At 47.9% G+C, this 24,545-nt stretch overlaps 1 protein-coding gene across 6 annotated transcripts in view; it reads right to left on the bottom strand.

Moving 5' to 3' along the window:
- LOC147747718 (complement factor H-related protein 3-like) overlaps positions 1–24,246 on the bottom strand; it is a 966,023-nt gene extending 941,777 nt beyond the window's left edge. For 5 of the 6 annotated variants that reach the window (XM_086955193.1, XM_086955216.1, XM_086955208.1 and 2 more), the window contains exon 1: positions 23,990–24,246. In XM_086955193.1, the coding sequence (XP_086811319.1) occupies positions 23,990–24,047 (58 nt within the window). In that variant the 5' untranslated portion in view covers positions 24,048–24,246. Of the gene's footprint in view, positions 1–10,778; positions 10,841–23,989 lie in introns of all 6 variants that reach the window. The other variant, XM_086955202.1, reaches the window with a different exon arrangement.
- Between the last annotated feature and the right edge of the window lie 299 nt (positions 24,247–24,545).

Genomic DNA, 24,545 nt, shown 5'->3' with positions numbered 1-24,545 from the left:
AAGGTGCATCAACCACCCGGGCTCTAGTTGAACAACAGCGAATCTTTTAACCGGAAGTTGCGGCCCACACTCAAAACCGAAACTCAACCTCTGAAGAAGTGAGGAACTCGGGTGAACATATGGCAAAGACAGTTGGAAGCCGCCTTCCGATCTGGGCTTGAGTTTTGGTGGTGGAGGCGTGGTGGTGCCCTGGGCTGCTGGAGAGGCTATTTCAACCAGGTGTGAAAACCAGGATGGCTTTGGAGCCAGAAACCGAGAAGGCTCCACCAAAGTAGGGGCGTGGGCTGAAGAATGTGCAGACTCATAAAATAGATCGTTACATTCAGACCAAGGGATCGCCCTTGGAACAGAGGAACACTCCCTCGCACGGAGGTGACCCATCAAGTGAATCGGCTGAGCCGACAATGGCAGATCTCATGGCGGCGATAAATAACGTCCAGTCCGCCATGGTCGGGAAAATGGATGCGCTAAACGCTAAATTGGACACCGTAAAGTTGGAAGTCAACCTATTGCAAGCCGATCACGCCAAAACAAGCGAAAAGGTTAAATCCCTTGACCTAAAGACTTCCAGCCTAGTGGATTATATGGCGACGTTGCAACGAAAAGTCCAGGCCCTGCAGACGGCACGGGAGGATACCCGCCGAAAGTTGGACGACTACGAAGGGCGCAATTGGCGAAACAACGTGCGCATCCTTGGTGTACCGGAGAAAGCAGAAGGCCAAGCACCCGATCTACTTGTGGAGGACATTGTACTTAACCACCTGAAGCCGAGGGGCCTCAGTAACTTTTTCACAATCGAACGTGCACATAGGGTGCCAGGAGGTCGGCCAAAACCAGGAGCACCACCCCCATAGCTAGGGTGTTAAACTTCCATGACAGAGATGCGATTCTGCAATCGTCACGCTCCTCGGGCCCGCTACACTATGAAAATAGTATGCTTTCCTTCTTTCCAGACTTCACCCAGGCCGTGCAGAAACTGAGACAGAGTTTTCTTCCTGTAAAGAGGAAACTAAGGGACAAGGGACTGAGATACTCAATGCTCTTTCCGGCGAAACTCAGGGTGGAAGCGGATGGTAAGGCCTGGTTCTTTGATAACCCGGAGGTAGCATCGGACTGGACAGACAGCAGAGCGTTGGAACATCCCAAAGAGCACAACACGCGGCTGAGGAAGATGGACAAGGATGAGACCAGGGTTGAAGGCAATGGTGTTCTCTGCTGTGGACTCGGGTAGTGGACTAATGTTGAACTCAGGGGGACATTGCAATTACATACAAATCGGGAACAATACTGTCGAGGGGAGGTAGGGGCTGGGCATTGGGTTCCTCCCCGTTACTACTTCTAGTTACCTTAGATTAGTGGGGGGGCGACAGGCACACTGCGAGTTGGGGTGGGGCTTTACTGATGCAGAGGTGCAGGGTGGTGGGGTGGGGTTGGGGGTCGGGGGAGATTGTTTTTGTTTTTTGTTTAACCTTTTTGAAATCATTGAGTAACTGTTTGTGCTCATGTCGGGTGTATGCGGTCATGGGAATTGGGTAAATGTTGTGAGAAGTGAAAGGATTGGGATGAAGATCCTGAGCTGGAATGTTAATGGGTTAGGGGACAGGATCAAACGGGGGATGGTTAATCAGTTCATACGGAAGCATTTCCCTGGACGTGGTAATATTACAAGATACACACCTGATTGGCAATAGATGTATGGCACTGCATAAAGGAGGTTATAAGTTAGTGGCACATGCTGGGTTCACAACAGGCTCGAGGGGGGTTGGAATATTGTTAATAAACTCCTTTCCCTTTGAGGTCAGATTGACGTGGGTGAATCAGAGATGCTGGTATGTGGGAGTTTCTGGTCAATTGGAGGGTAAGACGGTTATGTTCTTATCAGCGTATGTTCCACCTGGCCTGCAGTCTGACACCTTCCGAGACCTGGGTGCTGTTATTCTCACGCTGCCCCAGGGCCCCCTGGTAGTCGGGGGTGACTTCAATGCAGTGCTGGATGTAGAGCTTGATAGACACCCAGGGAGGATTCTTCGGCAGTCCCAGTAGTGGCTTTCAGAATTTTTAGAAACATTGGGTCTGGTAGATAGCTGGAGGACACGGAACCCCACGCAGAAGCAGTTCACTCAGGTCTCTGCCCACATAGTAACATGTCATGGGTAGACTATATTCTTATACCAGCAGCGGAAGCAGTGAATATCAGGGAAACCGGGTTTATGAGCAGAGGTATATCTGACCATTCACCCATGAGGTTGCAACTAGACAACGGTAGTCTGGCCGCGGGTAGAATTGCCCCCATTAAGGTGTGGTATCTCAGAGACCCATGCGTGAAGAAAGAGGTCGTAGGCCTCTCAGACCAGTATTTCAATGAAAACGTTGACAGTGTAGATTCAGCAGGGGTGCTCTGGGAAGCCTATAAAACGGTTATCCGAGGTGAGGTTTTGTCCCTGGTAGCGAGGAATAAAAAGAAGCATCAGGAAGACATTGTGAGAGTGGAGGCGGAGGTAATGACTTTAGAGAAGGAACTATCGGAGTCGCCAAATCAGAACGGTCTCCATCTTTTGAAACTCCGTCAGGATGAGTATAGGGGCCTGGCCCGAGAGAAAGCTGTAGCTCAATACAATGATATACAGAGTAGAATCTAAAGCTATAGCTATGCCGACTCTGTCTGAGGACGACAGGAAGTATTTAGAATCCCCCTTCACTGACGACGAAATTGCGCAGGCAATAAGAGGCACGAAGTCCGGGAAAGCCACTGGCCCTAACGGGATACCAATTGAATTGTATAAACTACATGCGCAAAGGCTCGCCCCCTACATGCGTGCGATGTTTCTGGAGAGTAGGAAAGAGGGTGAACTCCCCTATGGCCAGCGGGATGCTAATATAGTAGTCACCCATAAGCCAAGGAAACCTAAGATGCAATGTTCCTCTTACAGGCCAATTTCCCTGCTTAACGCGGAGCCTAAAGTACTCACCAAATTGCTGGCTGTGAGGCTGGATAAGGTGATCTCCACTCTTATACATCCTGACCAGTCAGGATTTATGCCTCGCTGTAACACTGTGCTAAACCTGCGTCGATTGCAAGGGGTCCTCGGACACTCGCTGACCTTGCAGGAGCCTGCGGTTTTAGTCTCACTTGATGCCACTATGGCTTTTGACAGAGTAGAATGGCCTTATCTGTTCACGGTGCTGGCGAAGATGGGTTTTGGGGGGAAATTTATAGAGTGGGTGAGACTTCTCTATGCTAAGCCCTTGGCAAGAGTGACGGTCAACAACCGTAAGTGGGCAGACTTTTTGCTTGAGTGGGGCACGAGACAGGGGTGTCCTCTGTCCCCGTTACTCTTCGCGCTGGAGTTGGAGCCCTTGACGGCATGGGTCCGATGGGACCTAAAAAAAGTGGTCTGCTATGGACACCGTAGTGGGATTATAAGATCTCACTCTACGCAGATGATATTATGTTGTACCTCACCAGACCCAGAGCTTCTCTGATATATTTTTTGGACGTCCTGGCAATCTTTGGTAGATACTCTGGATTTTCAATTAACTGGTCGAAGTCTGTTCTATTTGTCTTGTCCGGGGAACCACCAGTGATCCCGCAGTCATGTCCTCTCCAGATAGAGAAGGAGGGATTCACTTACTTAGGAGTCTATATAACGTTTGATTCAAAGCTTAGGTTCCCTCTGAGCCGGCTGAAAAACAATGTGGTGCGCTGGCGGGCTCTTCCACTCTCATTGCTTGGGAGGGCTACGTTGTTCAAAATGATGTCCCTTCCTAGATTTCTATATGCACTGCAGAATGCGATGGACCCGGCCCCCGTGGCCGTGTCCTACTTTAAAGAAGTAGAAGGGCTGCAGAGGAATCTTTTATGGGAGGGTAGACCTAGGATATCCTTTCTGAAGTTGACCCTTCCCTGGTATGACGGGGGCATAGAACGCCCTGATCTGAGGAAATATTATTGGGCATCCCAACTAGCGGCTATTAATCAAATCGTATACGGACTTCCAAGAGACCCGGGGTATGCCATGGATAGAGGACAGGCTCCAGGGGGAGATATTTGCAGGGCGCTGAAAGCAAAATATGAACTGAATGATAGTGAGCACTTCCGCTAACGCTAGGTCCGATGTGCTTTGATGACCCGCGTCCCGAGGGATGGGGTGCCCCCTGCGGCTTCACCTCTTGAAGACAGGGTGCTTGATGGCCACCTCCCAGAAATAAATGTTTCCTTTACTTATAGGAAGCTTGTAAATCACATGGATGATCCTTTGCGGAGGCTAAGAGAAAAGTGGGGCGAGGATGGTCTGAAATTGGATGATGAAGATTGGGTTGAAGCTGTTTCCTCCCCAAAGGTGGTAGCTATCCAGATGAGACTCCGGATGGTTCAATTAAAAATCTTGCACTGGATCTACGTCACCAGGCCTCGATTGGTGAAGATGGGGCGGGGAGAGAGTGTTGATTGTAGGAGAGGCTGTGGTGAGTTGGGAACCTTCCTCCATGTACTGTGGCACTGTGAATATGTAAGAGCGTATTGGCTTAAGATCCATGAGGTAATGACAGAGGTGATGGGAATAGATGTTCCTCTAGAGGCCCGTAGATGCTTGTTTAATGTGTGGAAGCTGACTGACTTGAACTTCTCACAGAAGCAGTGGGTGACCCTGGCATGTATGGTGGCAAAACGGAATACAGCACAACTGTGCGGGGCCAATCGGACTCCAGACCTCACCAAGTGGACTGAGGACCTGGATTAGTGCATGATGCATGAAAAGAATGTGTATGTGACCAGGAGTCGCCCTGGCAAGTGGGGGAAGGTATGGGGGCACTGGAATACGTACAGGGGTGGCCTTTGCGAACCACCAACAATCGTACCCACATTGGAGATGTCTGACTCCCCTTTATCCTAACTGTGATTATAAATGTAATGTATCCTGTGATGCAACAAAAGACCCTCATGCTATGTAACTCACCCGGTGTGCACAGAATGTTAAGATATGTTTTCCCTTTGTTCAATAAAAACAATTTTTAAAAAAAAGAGATCAGAGGATAAAAAGACAGAAAGCAGAGAGAAAGAGGGCAGAGCAGAGATGCTCCCCACTGAACTACCAGAGATGAGGCGCAGAAGGGTTCCTGTGGGTGGATGAAGGCCTCAAACCCACATACCTGCAAGGGTCAGGGGCAGCAGCTACCAGGTGGAGCTGTGCAGGAAGGGAAGCAGTTCACGGACAGGGCCAATAAGGTATCCTGTAAGCATTACATTCAAGAATATTTAAAGACAAAGTCAACAATGCATATCGGGCCGCTCAGTTAGTCAGACAGTTCCAGTGAGGTAAACAGATTTTTCAAGTGAAGTACACCTTGGTTTTGTGTGGAGAAAGTGGTCACACCTACACAGACAAGAGTACTGTTGGACGAAGCCAACAATCCAAAATGGCTTGCTTGGTTCCTTAGATGGACCTGTTGAGGTAAATGGATTACTCCGGAATAGCACACATTTGCATTGTGTCAAGCCACCAACATGATTGCAGATCATGGCAGCAGCATGACAAAATGCAAAGGTGTGCTTTTCTGGAGTAATCCATTTACCTCTACGGGACAGTCTAAGAAACTACCGTCAATGAGAGCCCTCGCTATGGCTGACCCATTGACCATGGTTTGATCCATTTCTGTCACAGGCACCAGGCATGTTCCGGAATACCACAGCTACCCTTATTGCTTATCTCTCCATGTAGAGCTATAGGGCCTTTTGTGTTGTGGTATCTTGGCCCACCCGCACAGGTGTAGTACCATTCCTATCAGGAAATATGTGGGAACTCAGGTTTAGTAGGCAATTTGTGGCTCCCCACAGATTTCAGAACTTTGCCTCACAGAAATGTAAGGAAAGTGAGTTTTTCTTACCAAAGTTTGATGTTTGCAAAGGCTTTTCGGTGAAATTACCAGTCAACAAAACTCATGAATCCCTGGAATCGCCTAGATACCTAGTTGTCAAAATGTGCAGACTAGCTATGCTTGTCTGTGTCTAAACTGAGCTACGGCCCAAATTCAGCAGCTACCAACATTGCATAAAAGGGTCACTTTTCAGTGCAAAAATGAGATGTGTCTATGTTCTGTATGGAGCCCTTTCCTGACACAGGCACAAGGCCTATCCACACAATTGAGGTGGCATATTTATTGGGAGGTCTTGGTGATTGCTGTGTTGAAGGAAGTTTGAGGCTCCTTGCAGATTCCAGAACTTTCCTTCACAGAAATGTGAGTTAAGATCGTGTTTTTTTGTCAAAGTTTGAGGACTGAACAGGATTCTGGGTAAAAAAAACTTATGAGAGCCATGCAACTCATCCCACCCTGGATTCCCCCAGGTGTCTATTTTTATAAAATGTGCACATTTCCTAGGCTGAACTCAGGCCAAATGCCCACACTACCCTATTTCCCAAAAAAGAGTCCGTTTTGAGTAGAACAATGTGATAAATCCATTTTGCATTTTGGCCCGTTTCCTGTTGCAGGCTAATATTATCCACACAAGTGAGGTACCACTTTTAATTGGAGAAACTTGAGGGAATGCTGAGTGAAGGAAGTTTGTGGCTCCCCAAAGATTCCAGAACTTTCCATTACAGAAATGTGAGGAAAATGTGTTTGTTTTTTTTTTTAGTCAAAGGTTGAGGATTGCAAGGGATTCAGGGTCAATTAAACCTAATGAGAGCCGTGCAAGCTAACCCACCCTGAATTCCACCAGGTGTCTAGTTTTTAAAAAAGCGCAAGATTACTAGGTTTTGCTAGGTGCCGGCTGAGCTTGGGTCCAAAATCCACAACCACCCAATTTGCAAAAAAGTGTCACTTTTTAGTGGAAAAATGTAATATATCCATTTCGCATTTTGGGTTCTTTCCTGTCACTGGAACTAGGCCAACCCACACATATGAGGTACCATTTTTATTGGGAGGTGTCAGGAATGTGGGAAGAAGTTTGTGGCTCCACTCAGATTCCAGAAATTTCCATCACAGAAATGTGAGGAAAGGTTTGAGGTTTGCAAGAGACTCCGGATTAAAAACTAAAACCATGTGAAAGCCATGCAAGTCACCCCACCCTGGATACTCCGAGGTGTCTCTTTTTCAAAAATGAGCAAGTTTACTGAACTAAGGTCTAAAACCCAAAGCTATTCAATTAGCAAAAAAAAAAAGGTTTTGTTTTCAGTAGAAAAATGTGATGTATCCCTGTTGCATCTTGTGCCATATCTTGTGTGGCTACTAGGCCTGCCAACACAAGTGAGGTACCATTTATATCGGGAGACTGTGGGGAATGATAGGAAGTTTTGAGGCTCTGCCCAGAGTCCATACCTTACCATCACAGAAATATGAAAAAAATGTGTGTTTTTGTCAAAGTTTGAGATTTACAAGGGGTTCTGGGTGAGAAATCCTTTGAAGAGCTATGCAATTCACCCCGACTTGCAGCACCCTCAATTACTAGTTTTCAAACATGTACGAGTTTGCTAGGTTTCCTTAGGTGCCAATTGATCTAGGGCTCTAGAGCTGCACCTACCCACATTGGAAAAAAGGCCACTTTTCAGTCAACAAATATCAAGCGTCTGTATGCAGGGTTATCCCAGACTTTTTGTCTTCCTCCTATCTTAATCTGATTTTGTTGGACAGAGGACTCTGTACTTTACCACTACTAACCAGTACTAAAGTGAGTGTGCCTCTTAAAACATGTTAGACAGGCTGGTACCAAATTGGCTTACTTAATTTACTATCAAGTCACTAGTATGGTGGCACTACCAGTGCCTAATACCTGTAAAGTAAATGCTACTAGTGGGTTTACATGACTGATTGTGCCACCCACTTAAGTAATACTTTAAACATGGCTCAGGCCTGCCATTGCAGCCTGTGTTTATGCAGTTTTAAACTGCCATTCCGAGCGCGCCAGGTAAACCTTTGCCAGGCCCAAACCATACTTTTTAATTCACACAAGTCACTACCAAGGTAGGCCTTGGACAGCCCAAAGGGCAGGGTGCAGTGTATTTAAAAAGTAGGACACATAGTTTTAGTTTGACCTGTCCTAGTAGTGAAGAACTCTTACATATATTTTAGACTACTGCTAGGCATACCTCTACCATAGGATAACATGGGGGTTTCCTTATTACATTTTCTAGGCATAATTTCCAAATGAGAACAGGTAACTAGTTCATGTTTGTTGTCTCTAACATCAGAATTTAAAATCACAAATCAAGGTGAAGTCGGATTCTAAATTACAATTCTGAAAATGCCACTTTTAGAAAGCTATCATATCTTGCCATTTGGAGCATGCGCTCTGTCTCCACGCAAAGGGTAGCACAACCCCTGTAGTGAGACTGTCGCCAGGGTGGGCACCTGTGCACTTCAAAGGCATATCTCTCGAAGCTTCTCCCTACTTCAAAGGCACCATTGGATATAAATACTGGACCTCAGACACCACCACTTTGGTGCACTTCAGGACCTGTTCATATGCTGTCAGGCAGAAGGACTGCTGTGTTGCTACAAAGACTTCCATTCTACCGGACTGCAGCTCTAAAGGTACTGCTGTCCTGCTGTGGTGACCTGCGGCCCTATTACCTGGGAGGGAAGGACTGGACCTGCATCTGGCCTCTGCATCTGAAGCTTCTGGGACATAACAGGCTTCCAACAACCTGTCATCTGACCCTGGTCTCTGCCATCTGTGAGTCAACCCTGCCAAGTGGTGCCATATGAGTCCTAGACCGTAGGAAGTGGGCTTAAGGTGCTCTGCCAGCCTCTGCGGATTCAGCAGAACTGGCGCATATCCTCTGGTGCGCATTGCAACTCTGAGTAAAACTGAGGATTCTCCGCTGCTGTGTGGACTGGACCCATTAGAAAGACCTGCATCATCGCAGCAGCTCACATCGCCTTCAGAATCAATGCTGCACAACACATCCTCGGCACCGACCCTCGCATTTCTTATTGACTACAGCCTCAACAATGACGACAGACTCTGCATCGCAACCTTGCAGCCCCTCGGAACTGATACATTGCCCAGACTACAAGCCACATCCTTGGCACTGGACATCACATTGCAAGAGCTGTCGATGGGATCCTTATTGATTATGCAGGCCCTCGCATCGCTGCCCGCCACATCTCGAAACCCAAGCATTGAATCGGCTGCGCTTCATATCTTTGGCGTGGACCCTCACCACAGTTCACAAACCAGGATTAAAGGTACTGTGTTTAGTGGTTCTAACCTTGGTTCCTATAGCCAAGCTGTGCTCAATCTCTATCGACCTGAGATTGTGACATTGTTCCAGTCTGGCATGACCAGATATCCTCACTATTTGACATTATTTGGACCTAAACCTGTAATATTTAATATCTCTGGTTCTACTTTTTGTGGTTTTGTCATTTTGGTCTTATTTTATTTATTAAAGAAAGGTCTATTGTTCTAATTTGTGGTAGTATCCTTTTTGTATGGTGTTTTCATCTCATTCTTGTTTGAAGTGGTGCACAATACTTTACACAGTGCCTTCAAGCTCAGCTTGACTTCTCAGTGTCAAGCTACCAGAGGGTTGAGCACAGGTTAATTTAGGGTTGGCTTGTGTCTCACTCTGACGAGGATTTTGCTGCTTTTGTGTCTTGCAAACGTAAACCAGTGTGTGAGAAAGAAGACATTTTGAAAAATACTCTCTAAATGATATGCTAGTGGGGATTCCCACAAATTCAAGGATGTACAAATAACCACTGCTCCCGAACGGCATATCTTGTGCCCATTTTAGAAATACAAAGGCTTCCTTGATACACATTTTTCACTCTACATATTTCCCCATATGACCTGGTCTATAGTCAGTACACAATGGAAAACCAATGTACGCTGCAGCTCAGTTGCTGGCTCTGGTTACCTTGGGTTCTTGGGGAACCTACAAACCCTATGTATTACTGGAAACAGAAGAGTCTAGTAAACGTTAAGGTATATTACGTTTGTAAAGCAGCCATCATGACAAAAAATTACTGATGAAAACATTGTCACTAATCGATGTGTCTTCCTACTCATTTTCAATATGCCCTTTTTTCAACAGTAAGTTTCTTTGGGAAAATCTTGAGGGATCTGCACTCATGACCCTTTAATGAATTCAGAATTCTGTTTAGTTTTTGTAAATCTATAGCTTTTCTGGACCACCCATGGGTTTCATGCTGTTTACCACCACAAACTGGATGTAGGTGGTGAGCACAAAAAAGAAAAAATGCCAGAAGTGTGGTAAAAAAAACATTTTTTTTTTATTCAGCTCTGTTTGTCTCTGAAAGCTTGCAAGATAGTGACTTTAGCACAGCAAACCATTCACCATTTTTAGAAAACAAAACAAGCACTTTTAGCTGGAGTACTTTTTCCATTTTCCCCTCAAATCTCACAATGCATCTATATTTTGCCTATTTTTTCAGCCCCCTCTAGGAGAATCCACATACACTGGGTACCTTTAGGATCCCCATGATGTTGGAAAAAAGGATGCAAATTTGGCATGGCTGCCTTATGTGGACAAAATGTTATGCAGCCCTATATGCAAACTACCACAAATAGCAAAAAAAAGGCCAGCAGTTAAGGAATAAAACAATTTCCAGAGGGCCGAATCAATTTTATTCAGTGGTCGTCTGAGCTATGGTTAAAAAGAGAGGAATCGGGGTTTTAATCAAATATACCCCTGTACGTGGTCAACATGTTTCTGCCACTGATTGATACCATCAGGGTTCAAGGGCATTCATTCATTAGGGCCAGACATATTATTCACTCTGCTCAAAGTTGTGATAATAAATAGAGGTATACTGACCACATAAATATCAGACCGGCCAGATGGCAATGGCCCATGTGCATTCTGGGTCCACCATCTCTCTGAAAAAATAAGTAAATGATAATAGTGAATAAATCTGAACTGTAGAATGGTTGTGTGGGGGTGCTTTCCTCTGGAGATAGTTTTTTTTTTTTTAAATTAAAAGACCTTTATTATTCAGGATCCAAGCTTGTCATACATCCACATATATGCACATATTTGAAGTGCTTGCGCACCGCCAACACTGAACATCATAATGAAATACACAGCCACACAGCCGGCATCCCGGGGGCCCGGCGGCGAGATGGTCATTTATCAGCCTTGGGAAACAGAAAGTGGTAACAGCCCGAAAACAGTGTGAGGTGCGCCATGACAACTTGTAATTATCTGCAGAACACTTGTGTCTAAGGTCTCTGGGAACAGGGAAAGATCAAGAACTATTAAACCAACCCAACGCCCCCCACCCACCCACGAGTGTGCTTACGAGAGAACCCCTGTGTGCAAATTCAGTTGGAATACATTAGTGTGCCTAGATGTAGCTATACGTAGCCCCCAACTCTGGATAGCCCACCCGCCCCCGATGGCTGTCTAGTCCCAACCCCAGATGCACAAGGTGTTACCATGCTGCCCCTGTCCAACCCCTCCACCCCCACCCCCACCCGGCGACCCCCTCAAGATAAGCCCTGCAGTCACCTTAGCTCCAAGTCCATTGTGTGATCTGGGAGGTCCACCACTTCCGAGGTATCAGAACACTCCTCCTCCCCTTTCTGAAGGTATTCTTGGTAAAGACCCCAAACGTGTTTTGGTCTACTCCTGGGTGGCAGGAGCTCACTATAGAGTTCAGTTTGAGTACTGCAGTGTAGTAAATCCCCCGTCCATCTTTTCTTGGTGGGGAGAGGCCCCCTCATCCAACATCTCGCCACCAACCTCCTGGCTAACAGCAGTGCCATGTCAACCAGGCGACGCTAAGAGGGAGGGAGCGGCTTAGAGTAACCTAGGAGGGCTAATTCCGGACTGCGAGGCAGTTCCACGTCTAGGATCTGGTCAAGCTCAGAGAAAACTTCCACCCAGAAAGCCTGTATACCCGGGCAGTGCCAAGCCATGTGAATACAGTCAGCTACAGACGTATGGCAGCGTTCGCACTCCGCCGAAGGCCGCAGGCCGTATCGGTCGAGCCTCTCAGGGGTGTAGTAGACCCACTGGAGAAACTAAAAATGGACCAATCTGTGCCTGCCATTGAGGGAAATTCTACGCGTGCTGGAGCAACAGTATCTTCACATGCTATCGTCGATGGGCGATTGTATATCACCCTACCAGGCCTCCCTGGCCTTAGAGTGGAGCAGTTGCTGATGTGTCACCCCCAGCTTGTTGATGTGCGAAATCAGCTTGGCAGGGGACTTGTGATTAATGACATAAGTTAATTCGGGGACCTCCACAGGTTCCTCCATAGCCGGGCCCAATGCTTCCCGAAACGCCGAGCGGAGCCTGTGGAACTGAAACCTTTGCAGAAGCGAGGGACCCGATGGGGAGGGGGGGAGCTGGTCCCATGTCTTCAGGATACCCTCTGCGAACAGGTCTTTCAACGTCGCAATCCCCAGGGAGCTTAGCGCCTCAGTGACACCTTTCTCCCCAAGGGGGTCCAGCCAGAGCGCCCAGTCGATTGTCATTAGGGGGGAATACAAGATAGTACCGCCACGTGCGCGAGCCAGCGCGTGCCAGGCATGGTTAGTCGATTTAAGGGAGTACAATTGACTGACTGAGCGATCTTCTGGGAGGCAAATCGTGGCCGGTAGGGGGAGCGGGTCCGCGAACAGCCGCTCTAGTATCACGTGTGGCGTGCGTGCGTCCCCGTGAATCCATGAGTGTAAGTGCGATGCCTGTGCTATTCGATAGTATTGTTCCATATCGGGAGCCCCCAGACCCCCCATCTCACAGGGGAGGATCAACGTCGCCCATTGTACCCTGGGTTGCCTGCCTCCCCATGCCAATCTGATCAGCACTTGAGTGAGCTGTTTAAAGAAGGCCCTCGACAGGACTACTGGGATGTTCGTAAATAGGAATAGAAACCTCGGTAGCACAATCATTTTCATAATGGCTATCCTACCTAAGAGAGATAGCGGGAGTTTACGCCAAGTTTCAACATCATCAACAAGCTTATTGAATGCCACACCATAATTGTCCCTGACCAAAATTTCCGGGTCTGTGTGTAATTGTATACCTAGGTACCTGACCGAATCTGTGGACCACTTCAGGGGATATTCCATGTCAAAAGGTTGCGTCACTGGCGTGAGTGGGAAGGCAATTGATTTATCCCAATTCACTTGTAGCCCCGAAAGTGCGCCAAAACGGACAACCTCTCGAAGGACCGCGGACAAGTTCGACTCCGGGTTACGAATATACAGCAAGGTATAGTCGGCATACGTAGAGATGCCTATTTTATCGGTGGGAAAGCTGATCCCCTCTAGACTGTGGTACTCCCTTATAGCGCAGGCTAGAGGCTCCACAACCAGCGCATACAGTAGGGGTGAGAGGGGGCAACCCTGCCTGGTGCCCCTGTTGATGTAGAACGGTTCTGACACTCTGTCCCCCAATTTCAGCCTAGCCGATGGCTGGTGATACAGGGCACCGATCATTTGCAGGAACGGTTCACCCAGGCCAAGTTTCCTGAGCACCCTGATCATAAAAGGCCACTCCACTGAGTCAACAGCTTTTTCCATGTCGAGAAAAACCGTTAGTGCAGTATTTTCTTGGCGGACATGTTGCATCGTCCCCAGCACAGTGCGAATATTGTACGTTAGGTTTCTGTTGGGGACAAAGCCAGACTGTTCAGGCGCGACAAGTTCGGGGACCAAGAGGGCCAACCGATTGGCCAACACTTTGGCGTAGATTTTGGCGTCAGCGTTCAGGAGACTGAGGGGCCTGTATGAGCTGCAGGATTCCAGGGGCTTCCCTGCTTTCAAAATGGTGACCAGCAAAGCCTCCCTCATAGTGAGGGGCATCATCCCGTCCTCACATATAACATCAAAGAGGGAGATCAGGTGCGGAACCAGGTTGTCCTTAAAGGCTTTGTAAAAGCTCACTGTCAGCCCATCGGAGCCCGGTGCACTGCCCGCTCGCATGCCGGAGAGGGCTTCCAGAATCTCGTCCCCCTGTATGGGGGACATCAGAAATTCCCTGTCCGAGTTCGGCAGATAGGGCATGACAATGTGGTCGAGGTAATCATCCATTTCGTCTTCGACGCCTAGCGATCTGGACTTATATAGCTCGGCGTAGTATCGCCGGAAAGTATGGAGGATCTGCTCCTCGTCTGTGACCACTTCACCCTCCGGCGTGTGCAACTCGTCGACCACGAGTGGTCGTCTAGAGCCACGTACCATTCGGGCCAGAAGGGCACCCGGTCTTTTCCCCTCCCCATAGGCTCGAGCCGTCGCGTATTTCCCCATGTGTAGGATCTCCCTGTCAGCCAGTCTCTGATACTCAGACAGCAAGGGATTAAGTTGAGCGGGAATGGCAGGCCCCGGGTCACGCAGCTGCCGGTCCTCCAGATCTGCCAGTTGGGACTCCAGCGTCGCAAGTTCCCGTCAGATAGACCGCAGTACACTTGAGTGTTTAGACATGGCCATGCCTCTTATGTAAACCTTGAACGCCTCCCACAGTGTGGAAAAGTTGTCCACCGTGCCTAAATTGGTCGCAAAGAACGAGTCAATGTCTTCTGCCAATTTGCCTCGAAAGGCGTCATCCAGCAGGGAGTAGGGAGGGAACCTCCAGGTAAAGGGGGGGATACCCCTCCTAGCGGTGGCCACATGCAGCAGAATGGGAGAGTGGTCCGAGAGAGTGCGTGGGAGCACCTCGCAGGCGCGAATACTACTCATTACGGATTGTGAAGCCAGCCAATAGTCGATCCTGGTATGGATATTGTGGTTTGCGGAATAGTGTGTGAAACCACCTTTCGCAGGATGCTTACTTCTTCACACATCCACCAAATCTAAGTTAATGAGTTCCGCTTTCATATAAGTGGCCGAGGCTACCGGCCTGCGGGCAGGGCCGGCGGAGCGGTCCAGGACAGGGTCAAAAACAAAGTTAAAATCACCTCCCCACAGTACCCCGGTGTTGGCGTGTGACCTACAGTGTGCCGATAGAGTGGCATAGAAGTCTGGGTTATCGTAGTTAGGGCCATAAACGTTGACAATCAACAAGTCAATTCCCTTACCCACACACCTAGCAAGAACAAACCGACCCTCAGTGTCTGCCACCACAGGGACCAATTTTAGTTGTGAGGTAGGGCTGACCCAGGTTAGGACCCCCCGGGAGTGTGTCGTAAATCCTGTTGCCACTGCGTTACCCACAAGCCCACGAGCCTGCAACATTCTGATGTTAATGGGCAAGTGCGTTTCCTGCAGAAGGGCCAGATCGACATGATGTCTATGTAAGTAGCTAAGGACCTTCCGCAGTTCACGGTAGTCGTTCAGGCCCCGCACATTCCAAGACATCATCTTCAGAGTTTGAGGGTTGTGTGTAGTGTTATTTACAGCATTATTAGACATAGCAGCAATGGGTTATCTAGTGAGCAGTCAGCAATATCGGCAGCTCGAGTTCCAGAGCTGGGTACAACTACCGGCAACACATGATATCGGTTCCACAACATGTAAATGGACAGGCAGCCAGTCGCCGCTTGTACAACAGAGCATTTCGATTCAAGCATAACCTCAAGCAGCACCTCACTTAGTTTAGCATGCAACCCCCTGCAAACAAGGAAACAAAAACACCCCTCAGCAGTCCCCCCCAACTCGGACTCCCACCACCCTACCCACCCACAGCCGACCACCCCCAACCAGGTCAGACAGACCCCAATACCACCCCCCATCAACCCGAAATTAACAAAATCAAGGTAGTCTTGAAACTGGCTCGCAGTGAAGCCAAACAGCCAAAAGCGCCGGGGCAGAGAATGCCTACCTGGAGCAGTACCTCCTACTGCTCAGCTACACAAATCAAGTTCGTCCCACAGGCCTGCCCCAGCGGGTAATTCAGAGTCGTTATCAAATCATCCCAAAATGCCCCTCCATCCCACCTACCACCTCAAGGCATACCACCAGCTAGTACAAGTACCGGCGCAGCGTTTGGTTGTACCCCCCGCCCCCGGCAGTGCCCCTCCACAAGAAACTAAACTGTCCGGCGGCACCCAGCAAAGTGTCCGTAAAAGTTCGTCTATCGTACCACACCAATGGGACTGCCAATAGATTCAATCCATCACTTACCGTCCCCGTAGGGGGCCCCAGCGTCTCTGAGTGAGTAGCAACCCCAGTTCGTGGGAAGTAAGACAGAGTACACTACAGACTTCCAATCAGTCCTGGTCATCCATGTGAGAAGCGGAGCTTTTATCATCATCGTGGTGCTTCTGGGCCTCCTTGCGTTCTCTAGTCCATTCTTTCAGGGACTTCTGGAGGTCCCTGGGGTCCGTAAAGAAGTGAGAATGCCCCTGTTTGTTAATTCGGAGCTTGGCAGGGTATAGCATTGCATAATCGAGGCCAAGGGCACGCAACTGCTTCTTGTACGGTGCGAATTGTCTCCTTTCCTCCTGGACCTTGGCGGTGAAATCCGGGTAGAGGGAGATGTCCATGCCCTCGTGCTGCAACTTGCCTTTGTCTCTCGCCAGGCGCAGCGCCGTGACTCTGTCACGATAGTTGAGGAGTTTCGCTATGATGGGGCGTGGGGGCGCGCCCGGCTTCGGCTGAGGGCCCAGAGTGCGGTGCGCCCTTTCAACAATGAACATGGGCAAAAAGGCCTCCTCTCCCAGCAAGACTTTTAAAAGTTTTTCGACAAAGAGTTCCATTTTGCCGGTTTGGGTGGTTTCCGCCACACCCGTTATGCGGATATTAGATCTGCGCGACCTCGCCTCCAAATCTTCCGATTTGTCCTGTATGACCTGAAGGAGCCTACCGAAATGCTTCCTATCTTTGTCCCATTCAGTTTGTGCCTCCTCCGCCTCAGTGAGCCGCCTTTCCGCCATGTTCAGGCGCTCGGCGTGTTTGTCGACGCGCTCCGCCATGCGGTCCATACGATACGACAATGCGTCGATTTTGGTGCCAACAGACGCAATACTGTCCTGTATCCCTTTCTCCATGGACACAAGCATGTCCCGCAGTTCTGTGCTCGCCGGGCCAGTCGTTGTGGCACCCTTTGGGGACGCCTCGGTTGCCGGCGTCTCCGTCCCCTTAGGCCGCAACCGATCAAAGGAGAGTTTAGCCTTCGTAGTGTCGTTCTTCCCTATGACAGATTTGGTTGGGGGATAAGCAGGAGAGCAGTGGGCTCCTCGCCCCTCTCCAGAGGGCAGGGGTAGTGGCCGATGAACTCAGGGGAGGCGCACTGCTACCGCCAGTCGCGAGGACCACTAGGCCAAGTTCACCATCACGAGGGACCCAAAATGGCGCCTGCAGGAGAATCGCTCCGTTTTCGCGCGGCTCCGGCAGGAACTCTTCTTACACTGGCCGACACCGCTGCGACCGCGCCGTCCCTTAACACACAGCACAAGGGAGGGGGAGGCCCGCAGATCCGTCGGAGTACGCTGGTCCGGCTGCGTTCACACTCTGACTCCGCCGGTAGAAGGCCGCCATTTGGCGATAGCCAAAACTGCTTCTGTACTGCCGTACTGGGGTAGCTCAGACGTGGGTCCCAGAGCCTCCACACCACTGGAGTCAAGCTAGCCGGGCTGATGAGAGGTGTTACCTCGAAACCGGTCCGGTCCTCGGATGCTTGATTCCGGTCTGGGAAAGATATAGCTGTTGTAGTTCGGACTGGACTGTTCCCATGGGGCACAGGGTCAGAGCTGATTTGCATAAAGCCATTATCTGACCCAGGGTGGTGTGGAGTGCAAAAAACGATGGATTTAGGCCCAGATCCTTGTACTGGGGTGAATGTAAGACATTGATCTACATTCTGTCCATCAAATTGTTTTTTGTAATTTTCTCCCTGAGTGTACTGGGGTAGCTCAGACGTGGGTCCCAGAGCCTCCACACCACTGGAGTCAAGCTAGCCGGGCTGATGAGAGGTGTTACCTCGAAACCGGTCCGGTCCTCGGATGCTTGATTCCGGTCTGGGAAAGATATGGCTGTTGTAGTTCGGACTGGACTGTTCCCATGGGGCACAGGGTCAGAGCTGATTTGCATAAAGCCATTATCTGACCCAGGGTGGTGTGGAGTGCAAAAAACGATGGATTTAGGCCCAGATCCTTGTACTGGGGTGAATGTAAGACATTGATCTACATTCTGTCCATCAAATTGTTTTTTGTAATTTTCTCCCTGAGTGTACTGGGGTAGCTCAGACGTGGGTCCCAGAGCCTCCACACCACTGGAGTCAAGCTAGCCGGGCTGATGAGAGGTGTTCCCTCGAAACCGGTCCGGTCCTCGGATGCTTGATTCCGGTCTGGGAAAGATATGGCTGTTGTAGTTCGGACTGGACTGTTCCCATGGGGCACAGGGTCAGAGCTGATTTGCATAAAGCCATTATCTGACCCAGGGTGGTGTGGAGTGCAAAAAACGATGGATTTAGGCCCAGATCCTTGTACTGGGGTGAATGTAAGACATTGATCTACATTCTGTCCATCAAATTGTTTTTTGTAATTTTGTCCCTTAACACACAGCACAAGGGAGGGGGAGGCCCACAGATCCGTCGGAGTACGCTGGTCCGTCTGCGTTCACACTCTGACTCCGCCGGTACAAGGCCGCCATTTGGCGATAGCCGAAACTGCTTCTGTACTGCCGAGGAGCCACTCCTTGCGGGGACGAGGGGCCAAGATAGGGGGCAGCGGCCAAGGAGAAGAGGGAGTATCAGCGCCAGTCCGCTCAAGTGTCGAGTCAATCCTCGCAGGGCCGGGACTCCGGTCACAAGGGTGTGCTGCAGCCGCACGTTGGGTGACGTCGCTCGGCCCGCTCTCCAGGATAGTCCGCTGCTTCAGGCCCAGTCCGCAATCGCCGAGGCATCACTTCTCTCTGCCCAGAGATCGTAGCTCTCCAGGGCCACCGACCCTACCGTTAGTGACCAGGGGTATCAGGTGGAAGAATAGAGCTAAATGCAGAAGTCAAGACACCGTGCAGGATGAGTTATCAGGATTTTACAGGGGCTTAGGCGAGGAGCCGAAGGCTCACGCGTCCGCCATTGACGCCGGCTAGCTCCGCCCCCCTCCTCTGGAGATAGTTTTATCAACCACTTCTTTTGCACTCTGACCCTATAACATTTATCATCATCAAAACACCTCAGCTCCTCCCCGCAAAGGAGTTGTAGCCCACACCATGGACCTTGCAGTCCAGGAGTGAAGAGGTACCCAATGATGACGCATGTTACCTTGGGTGAGTGAGGGTTCTTCACCTAAAAAGAGTTGTCCCTTGACAGCTCACACACATATACACTCATATATAGGACACTATATGGATGTATTGGTATTTGTTTTTGTTTTTTGACCACACGTATTGTGAGTTTCATGATAGACAGGGATTAGTATGTTTTTGATTGGGCCTTCTGTGTGGATATAATAGTTATAAATGTTTTAATTTGTCAGGTTGAAATGGCAGTTTTAAAACTGCTCCCACAGGTTGTAATGTCAGGCCTGAGACATGTTTTACAGTGATTCTTTACTGTGCGGCGCAACGAGTGTGGCAGCCCACAAGTAGTATTTAATTTACAGGTTCTGAGTACATGCAGTACTGTATAACAGGGACTTATATGTAAATTAAATGTACCAATCAGCAGGACTAGACTGTGTTGCGTCATAAAGCCAAAGATAATGAGTTTCAGCAAAAATTGAGTAGTGAATGTGAGAATCTGGGGTAATGCTGAGCAAAAACATTTTGATTTTTCCACAAACTACATTTTATTTAAAGTTGGAATCCCTGAAGTTTACAAAGAAACAAACAAAAATAATTCAGGGTCCAGTAGTGAGTTCACACAATGCCTGCTTAAGCAGGCAAGAATCAGACTGAATGAAGGGGTTGGGAATTTAAAAAAAGTCCAGGACACAGGGCTAAAATAAGCAAATAGGGTAGGATCAAGTTGTGCAAACATGGACAATTGGTGGGTAGGAAGGGTGACCAGCCTCAAAATGTTGGGAAATGGGACAAGGTAGTGTTGAAGAGATACATTTAATTTCAAATGTATTTCCTTCAAAATAGCCTGAATGCTGATAGATATATTTTGAAAGCATCACAACAGTTATTTTCACATATCTCTATGTCAACTGCTTTTCCAATATGTTATCATTAAAAGCTTGTCCATTGTTAGTGTTTCCATATTGACTTGATCTTCGGATCACTCTTCTTCCCCATCCTGACTCCTATACTCCCCGGTTCCCCTCTAAGAGCACCACTTTGCAAGCTCAAGCACTCAGCAGCAGCTATGTCCCCTTTAAAGACAACTGTGAAAGAAAACAGGCAACACAGAGAACTTACGGGTCTCTGAACTGCAATCAAAATTGTTTATGTGGTTTCTGTTCCTCACCCACTAGCCTTAGTTACCATTTTCAAGAAAATCTTCTTGTATCAATTTGATTATGTAATATGTTTTACATAACATTATATTCTGATTTAGCTCCTCAGAAATGAAGAGACAAAGAAAATATGTGATGCAAAATGGGAGAGAGAAGGATACCCATCTAGTGACTGCATTGCACAACCAGAAAGCCTGGGATCTCTTCTGGTTTCCCTGCGTGAACAACTGTTGTGATCCTTGGGAATTATCTTAGTTCATTATGCCTCCTTTCCTCGACCCGGCCAGACCCAAGAAAGGCGAGCAGAGAATCAGGAGGCCAGGGTTTGAGTCAAGGGTAGACACGGGTAGACGCTGTCTACACAACTATTTTCAGCGGGTGGACGCCGTCTACCCACGCTGCAAAGCTGGACTCTTTCAGTGGAGTGCCAGGTTCCACTCCTACTTCACATAAATATACTTAACTTGTCCCAGCGTAATTTTCTGACAACTGGATGCTTTCAGCAGTGCCTGCCCATTGTTTGCTTTTGTTCCAAGGAGCAACATGCAGGTGGAGAAGGGACTTATCAAATTTCAGCTAGACCCATAACAAAAGCCAAAGTTAAGGGGCCATCAGGCCTCCTTGCATTGGAGTATCCTTGATGTAAGTTCTTGAAACCTCACACCTAGATGCAATGGAGGGGAAACAAAGGCTTACATCTTATAGTTTCAGATGTACCTAAGAGAGAAATGCTTTGACTTTGTTCAGTGCCGTATTTAAGAGATGCAACCACTGTAAGATTGTCAGACGAGTTGGGCGCCCCAGTATTTACCCAAATAACTATTTAAATACCAATATTTTGCTTTATTTCCTTTAAAGCGCTTTAGTACTGCAGTAGCGCAAAGGTTCTATAAAAGAAATAAAACAAAATAGTGGTATTTATATAATTTGTGGATGTGGGATGTAAAGCGCTCTAACACCCTGCATTGGGATGAGTAGTGCCGCTACTCATTCCAATGCAGGGTGTTAGAGCTCTTTAAATCACATGTAAAGATTATACATTGACAATAAATCTTATGTGCGTACATCAATATAAAGGATGTGTTACATAATACAGTGAGTTTTACAAGGTGTAGGAACCACATTTCCTTTACACCTCACTGTGCTATTTTGGAAGGATTACAATTTATGACCTGCAAGTAACAAAAAGATCTCCGTCGTAAAAGCAGTAACCCACTTGCCAATTTACATAAAATAAAAATCTGTCATCTGTGTGGTACATATTGGGCTTTACAGAAGACATATAAAACCCTCTGAGCTACTTTGTTCCAAAACTAGGTCTATAGAAAACACAGATCTCTGCAGCAAATAAGTTCTCCTACAGAGTTATCTTACCATTATTATTAGTCCCCGAGATCTAGCTGGCACACAAAGATCTCTGCATCAGGTGCCTTAACCCAATAACATATGTTAACATGCACACATTGCAGCCACATAACAGAACAGATTTACTGCCAATTTTCTCATTGTTGTCAATTTAATTGTGGCAGGGTTTTAAAAAAAATTATAAGTTGTGGCCCAAGTTTTATGTCTGGTTGGGTCAATATTTTGGCACAACCGCAATGCAAAATCTAAGTTGTTAAATATTGTAATGTGCTCAAATGTGCTCATGATAGACCTGCTAAACATATGTGAGGCCTTTAGATCATATGTCACTTTCTGTGAGGTCATGGGTTGTGATGCCAGTTCCTTTGATGCCACATGCAATGTCACTCGCCATGATGTCTTTTCCTGTGATGTGACAAGCAGGATGTCACTTTCTGTGATGTCATGAGTGGTACGTCACACCCATTCTGTGTAACTTGGTGAGTACCCTCATTTCTTATTTTAGGACTTGAGCCCTGAAGGAGGCCATTATGTTGGAGTCTAGCGATGTGATGTCACACGAAAAAACAATAAAGGTAGCCGCTACGGCAGTGATTTATCAGGAAGAGATTCTGCTTATCCTGCTAACCGCTGCCTACTTGCTGAAATTGTACCATACGTCTTGTAAATACAGCCCACCTTGCTTACATACAGACACCACAAAAATGGCCATGCCGGGTACTGAGGAATAACCATATAAAAACAGGATCAATATGAGTATAAGTAGTCTGGAAAAGAAGTGTATAATGCTGCTAGTATATTTCCAGACATTATCCGGTCCCTACTTTGGTTACAGCTGTGGAAGCCAGGTGCAAAACGCCCATTTGGCTCAAAGGGCTTCAGACCCCCTCCCTCTTTGTGTGTGTCAGCCAGGCTGAGACAGCTTCCCGGGCATACACAGAGCCACACCTGAGTGCTTCACAGGTCTTTAAAAGACCATGTACTTGCTAACTAGGCTTTATGTTCTCACCCCTTGTTAGAGCCCCTACATCTCCACTCTGCATATTGCTGGAAGAATCAGCCCGGGCGCCCCGAAAATGTTAGTAGCCCCGCAGAAATTTGGCTCTAGTTGCGCCTCTGGTGGACGCCATCACTCATTTTGGTACCCAGGTTTATTTTTCATCATTATAATTTGACCCAAAGCAACAAAGTGAGTAATGCAGAAAAAAGGAGAAACAGATGAAGGGTAAGATAGGAAAATGAAATGAAAAAGTATTTGTAAAGCGCATGTCAACCATAAGGCCTCCCTGCGCTAAGAGGATGATATGTGAGGACCCACTTTAACTGGATGGATATAAAAATGTTTTCAGTTGCTTATGAAAAGCCAGGTGGTCTTCCTCCACCCGAAGGTGGTCGGGAAGAGTGTTCCATCTTTTGGATGCCACATAAGAGACACATGGAAAAGCTCGGATGAAAAGGATCCTGCAAGGTTGGTACAGAGATCAATTATAGGGCGTCGGACCCATGAGGTGGAGTCCAGACTATGTAGCCCTGGTACTCAGCAGCGCTTGTGGTGGGCTCCTCAGACATTCTTTGGGCCCCAGTGATTAACATTTATTTATTTATTACAAACTAAGCAGTGGTGAGACCAGGCACCGAATTCCCTCAGTTCACCACAACCAGGAGCATTTAAGCCAGATCTGACACGACTATTCTGAAGCCTGTGTGCCTCGTTACTTGTTGACATAACGTGTGTTGGAATTCAGCACATTCAGGCCAACGGGACTTTCACAAGTAGGAAACGAATTATTTATTTGGCATCCAAAGGAAAATCACTTTCCTTATTTAAAGCTTAAATCTTCCCTGATGTTTTTTATGAATAACTCTGCGGCACTCTGCGGCTCTCGGCGCACCACTTCTCGAAAACACAGCACAGCGCCCGGTGCAACATAAGCTCCTCCTCCGAAAATTTGCAAAAACCCTGGTAAGCAATTCTGCTAGCATAAGGAGCGTGGGAGGCACTGCCAGGAATTTATCATGCAGGACTCTCAGTGACTCTTATAAATAATGATAAATATGTTGTCACTGATGAATGAAATCTGCTTCATACTTTAGGTCCAGGATCCTTTGATTTAATTCCGACAGAAGGGCGCTCTCTCTCTCTTTGGACAGAGTGAATTCAGCTTTATTTTGTAGCTAAAGAACGAGAAACGAGAGCCACAGGTCCATCTTCTCCCATCTCCCTGTCTTCTACAGTAACGTAGACTCTGCCCTATCTCCGACTCTGTCTTCACACACTATCTCACAGATGTGCCTCGATTTATGTTTGAAGATCGGCGGTCCCTTGTGCAGCACTCCTGCCCATACTCTGCCCAGTGCGGCAGCATCTTACCTTCAGCCCCGCAGCAGGCCCACAGTACCAGCAGGACGGAGCACCCCAGCGCCTTCATGCTGCAGCCGATCAGACTCGCCCGGTCTCTCTACCTTCCCCAGCGCTTTGACAAAAGGGTTTCAAATGCCGCCTGGCCTTGGGTTTTAATCCGCGGTGCAAGGTTGCACTTCCGTGGAATTCAGTTGCAACATCCAGCTGGCAGAGGTTATGCAAACTTTACTTAGTAGGCGGTCCCAGCATCTGGACCCCGCATTTCTGATGTGTGCCGCCCCTCCGTCTATTTAAGGCCACTTAATTGTCAATCATTAAAGACCCAAGGCCACCAAATATAGTTATCAGTGTCTGTGTTGAAGGAATAACAAATACTGTGGGTGGATGGGATCACAAAACATTTCTGACTGGCACCATTTCAAGTCCTTTGTGGAATTATTAAAGCAGTGCTTCTTCCAAACACCCTCCATCACAGTAGAATGAAAACAGTATTCTGAAGATGGTAAAGTAGGATGAACAATTTTGTACACATCTGTTGTATGCTATTTGGTTGTGCCATCGAAAG

This window comes from Lissotriton vulgaris, chromosome 1_1 (assembly GCF_964263255.1).
Source record: "Lissotriton vulgaris chromosome 1_1, aLisVul1.2, whole genome shotgun sequence".
Lineage (NCBI taxonomy): Eukaryota > Metazoa > Chordata > Amphibia > Caudata > Salamandridae > Lissotriton > Lissotriton vulgaris.
This window is presented reverse-complemented; position numbering and strand designations above follow the sequence as displayed.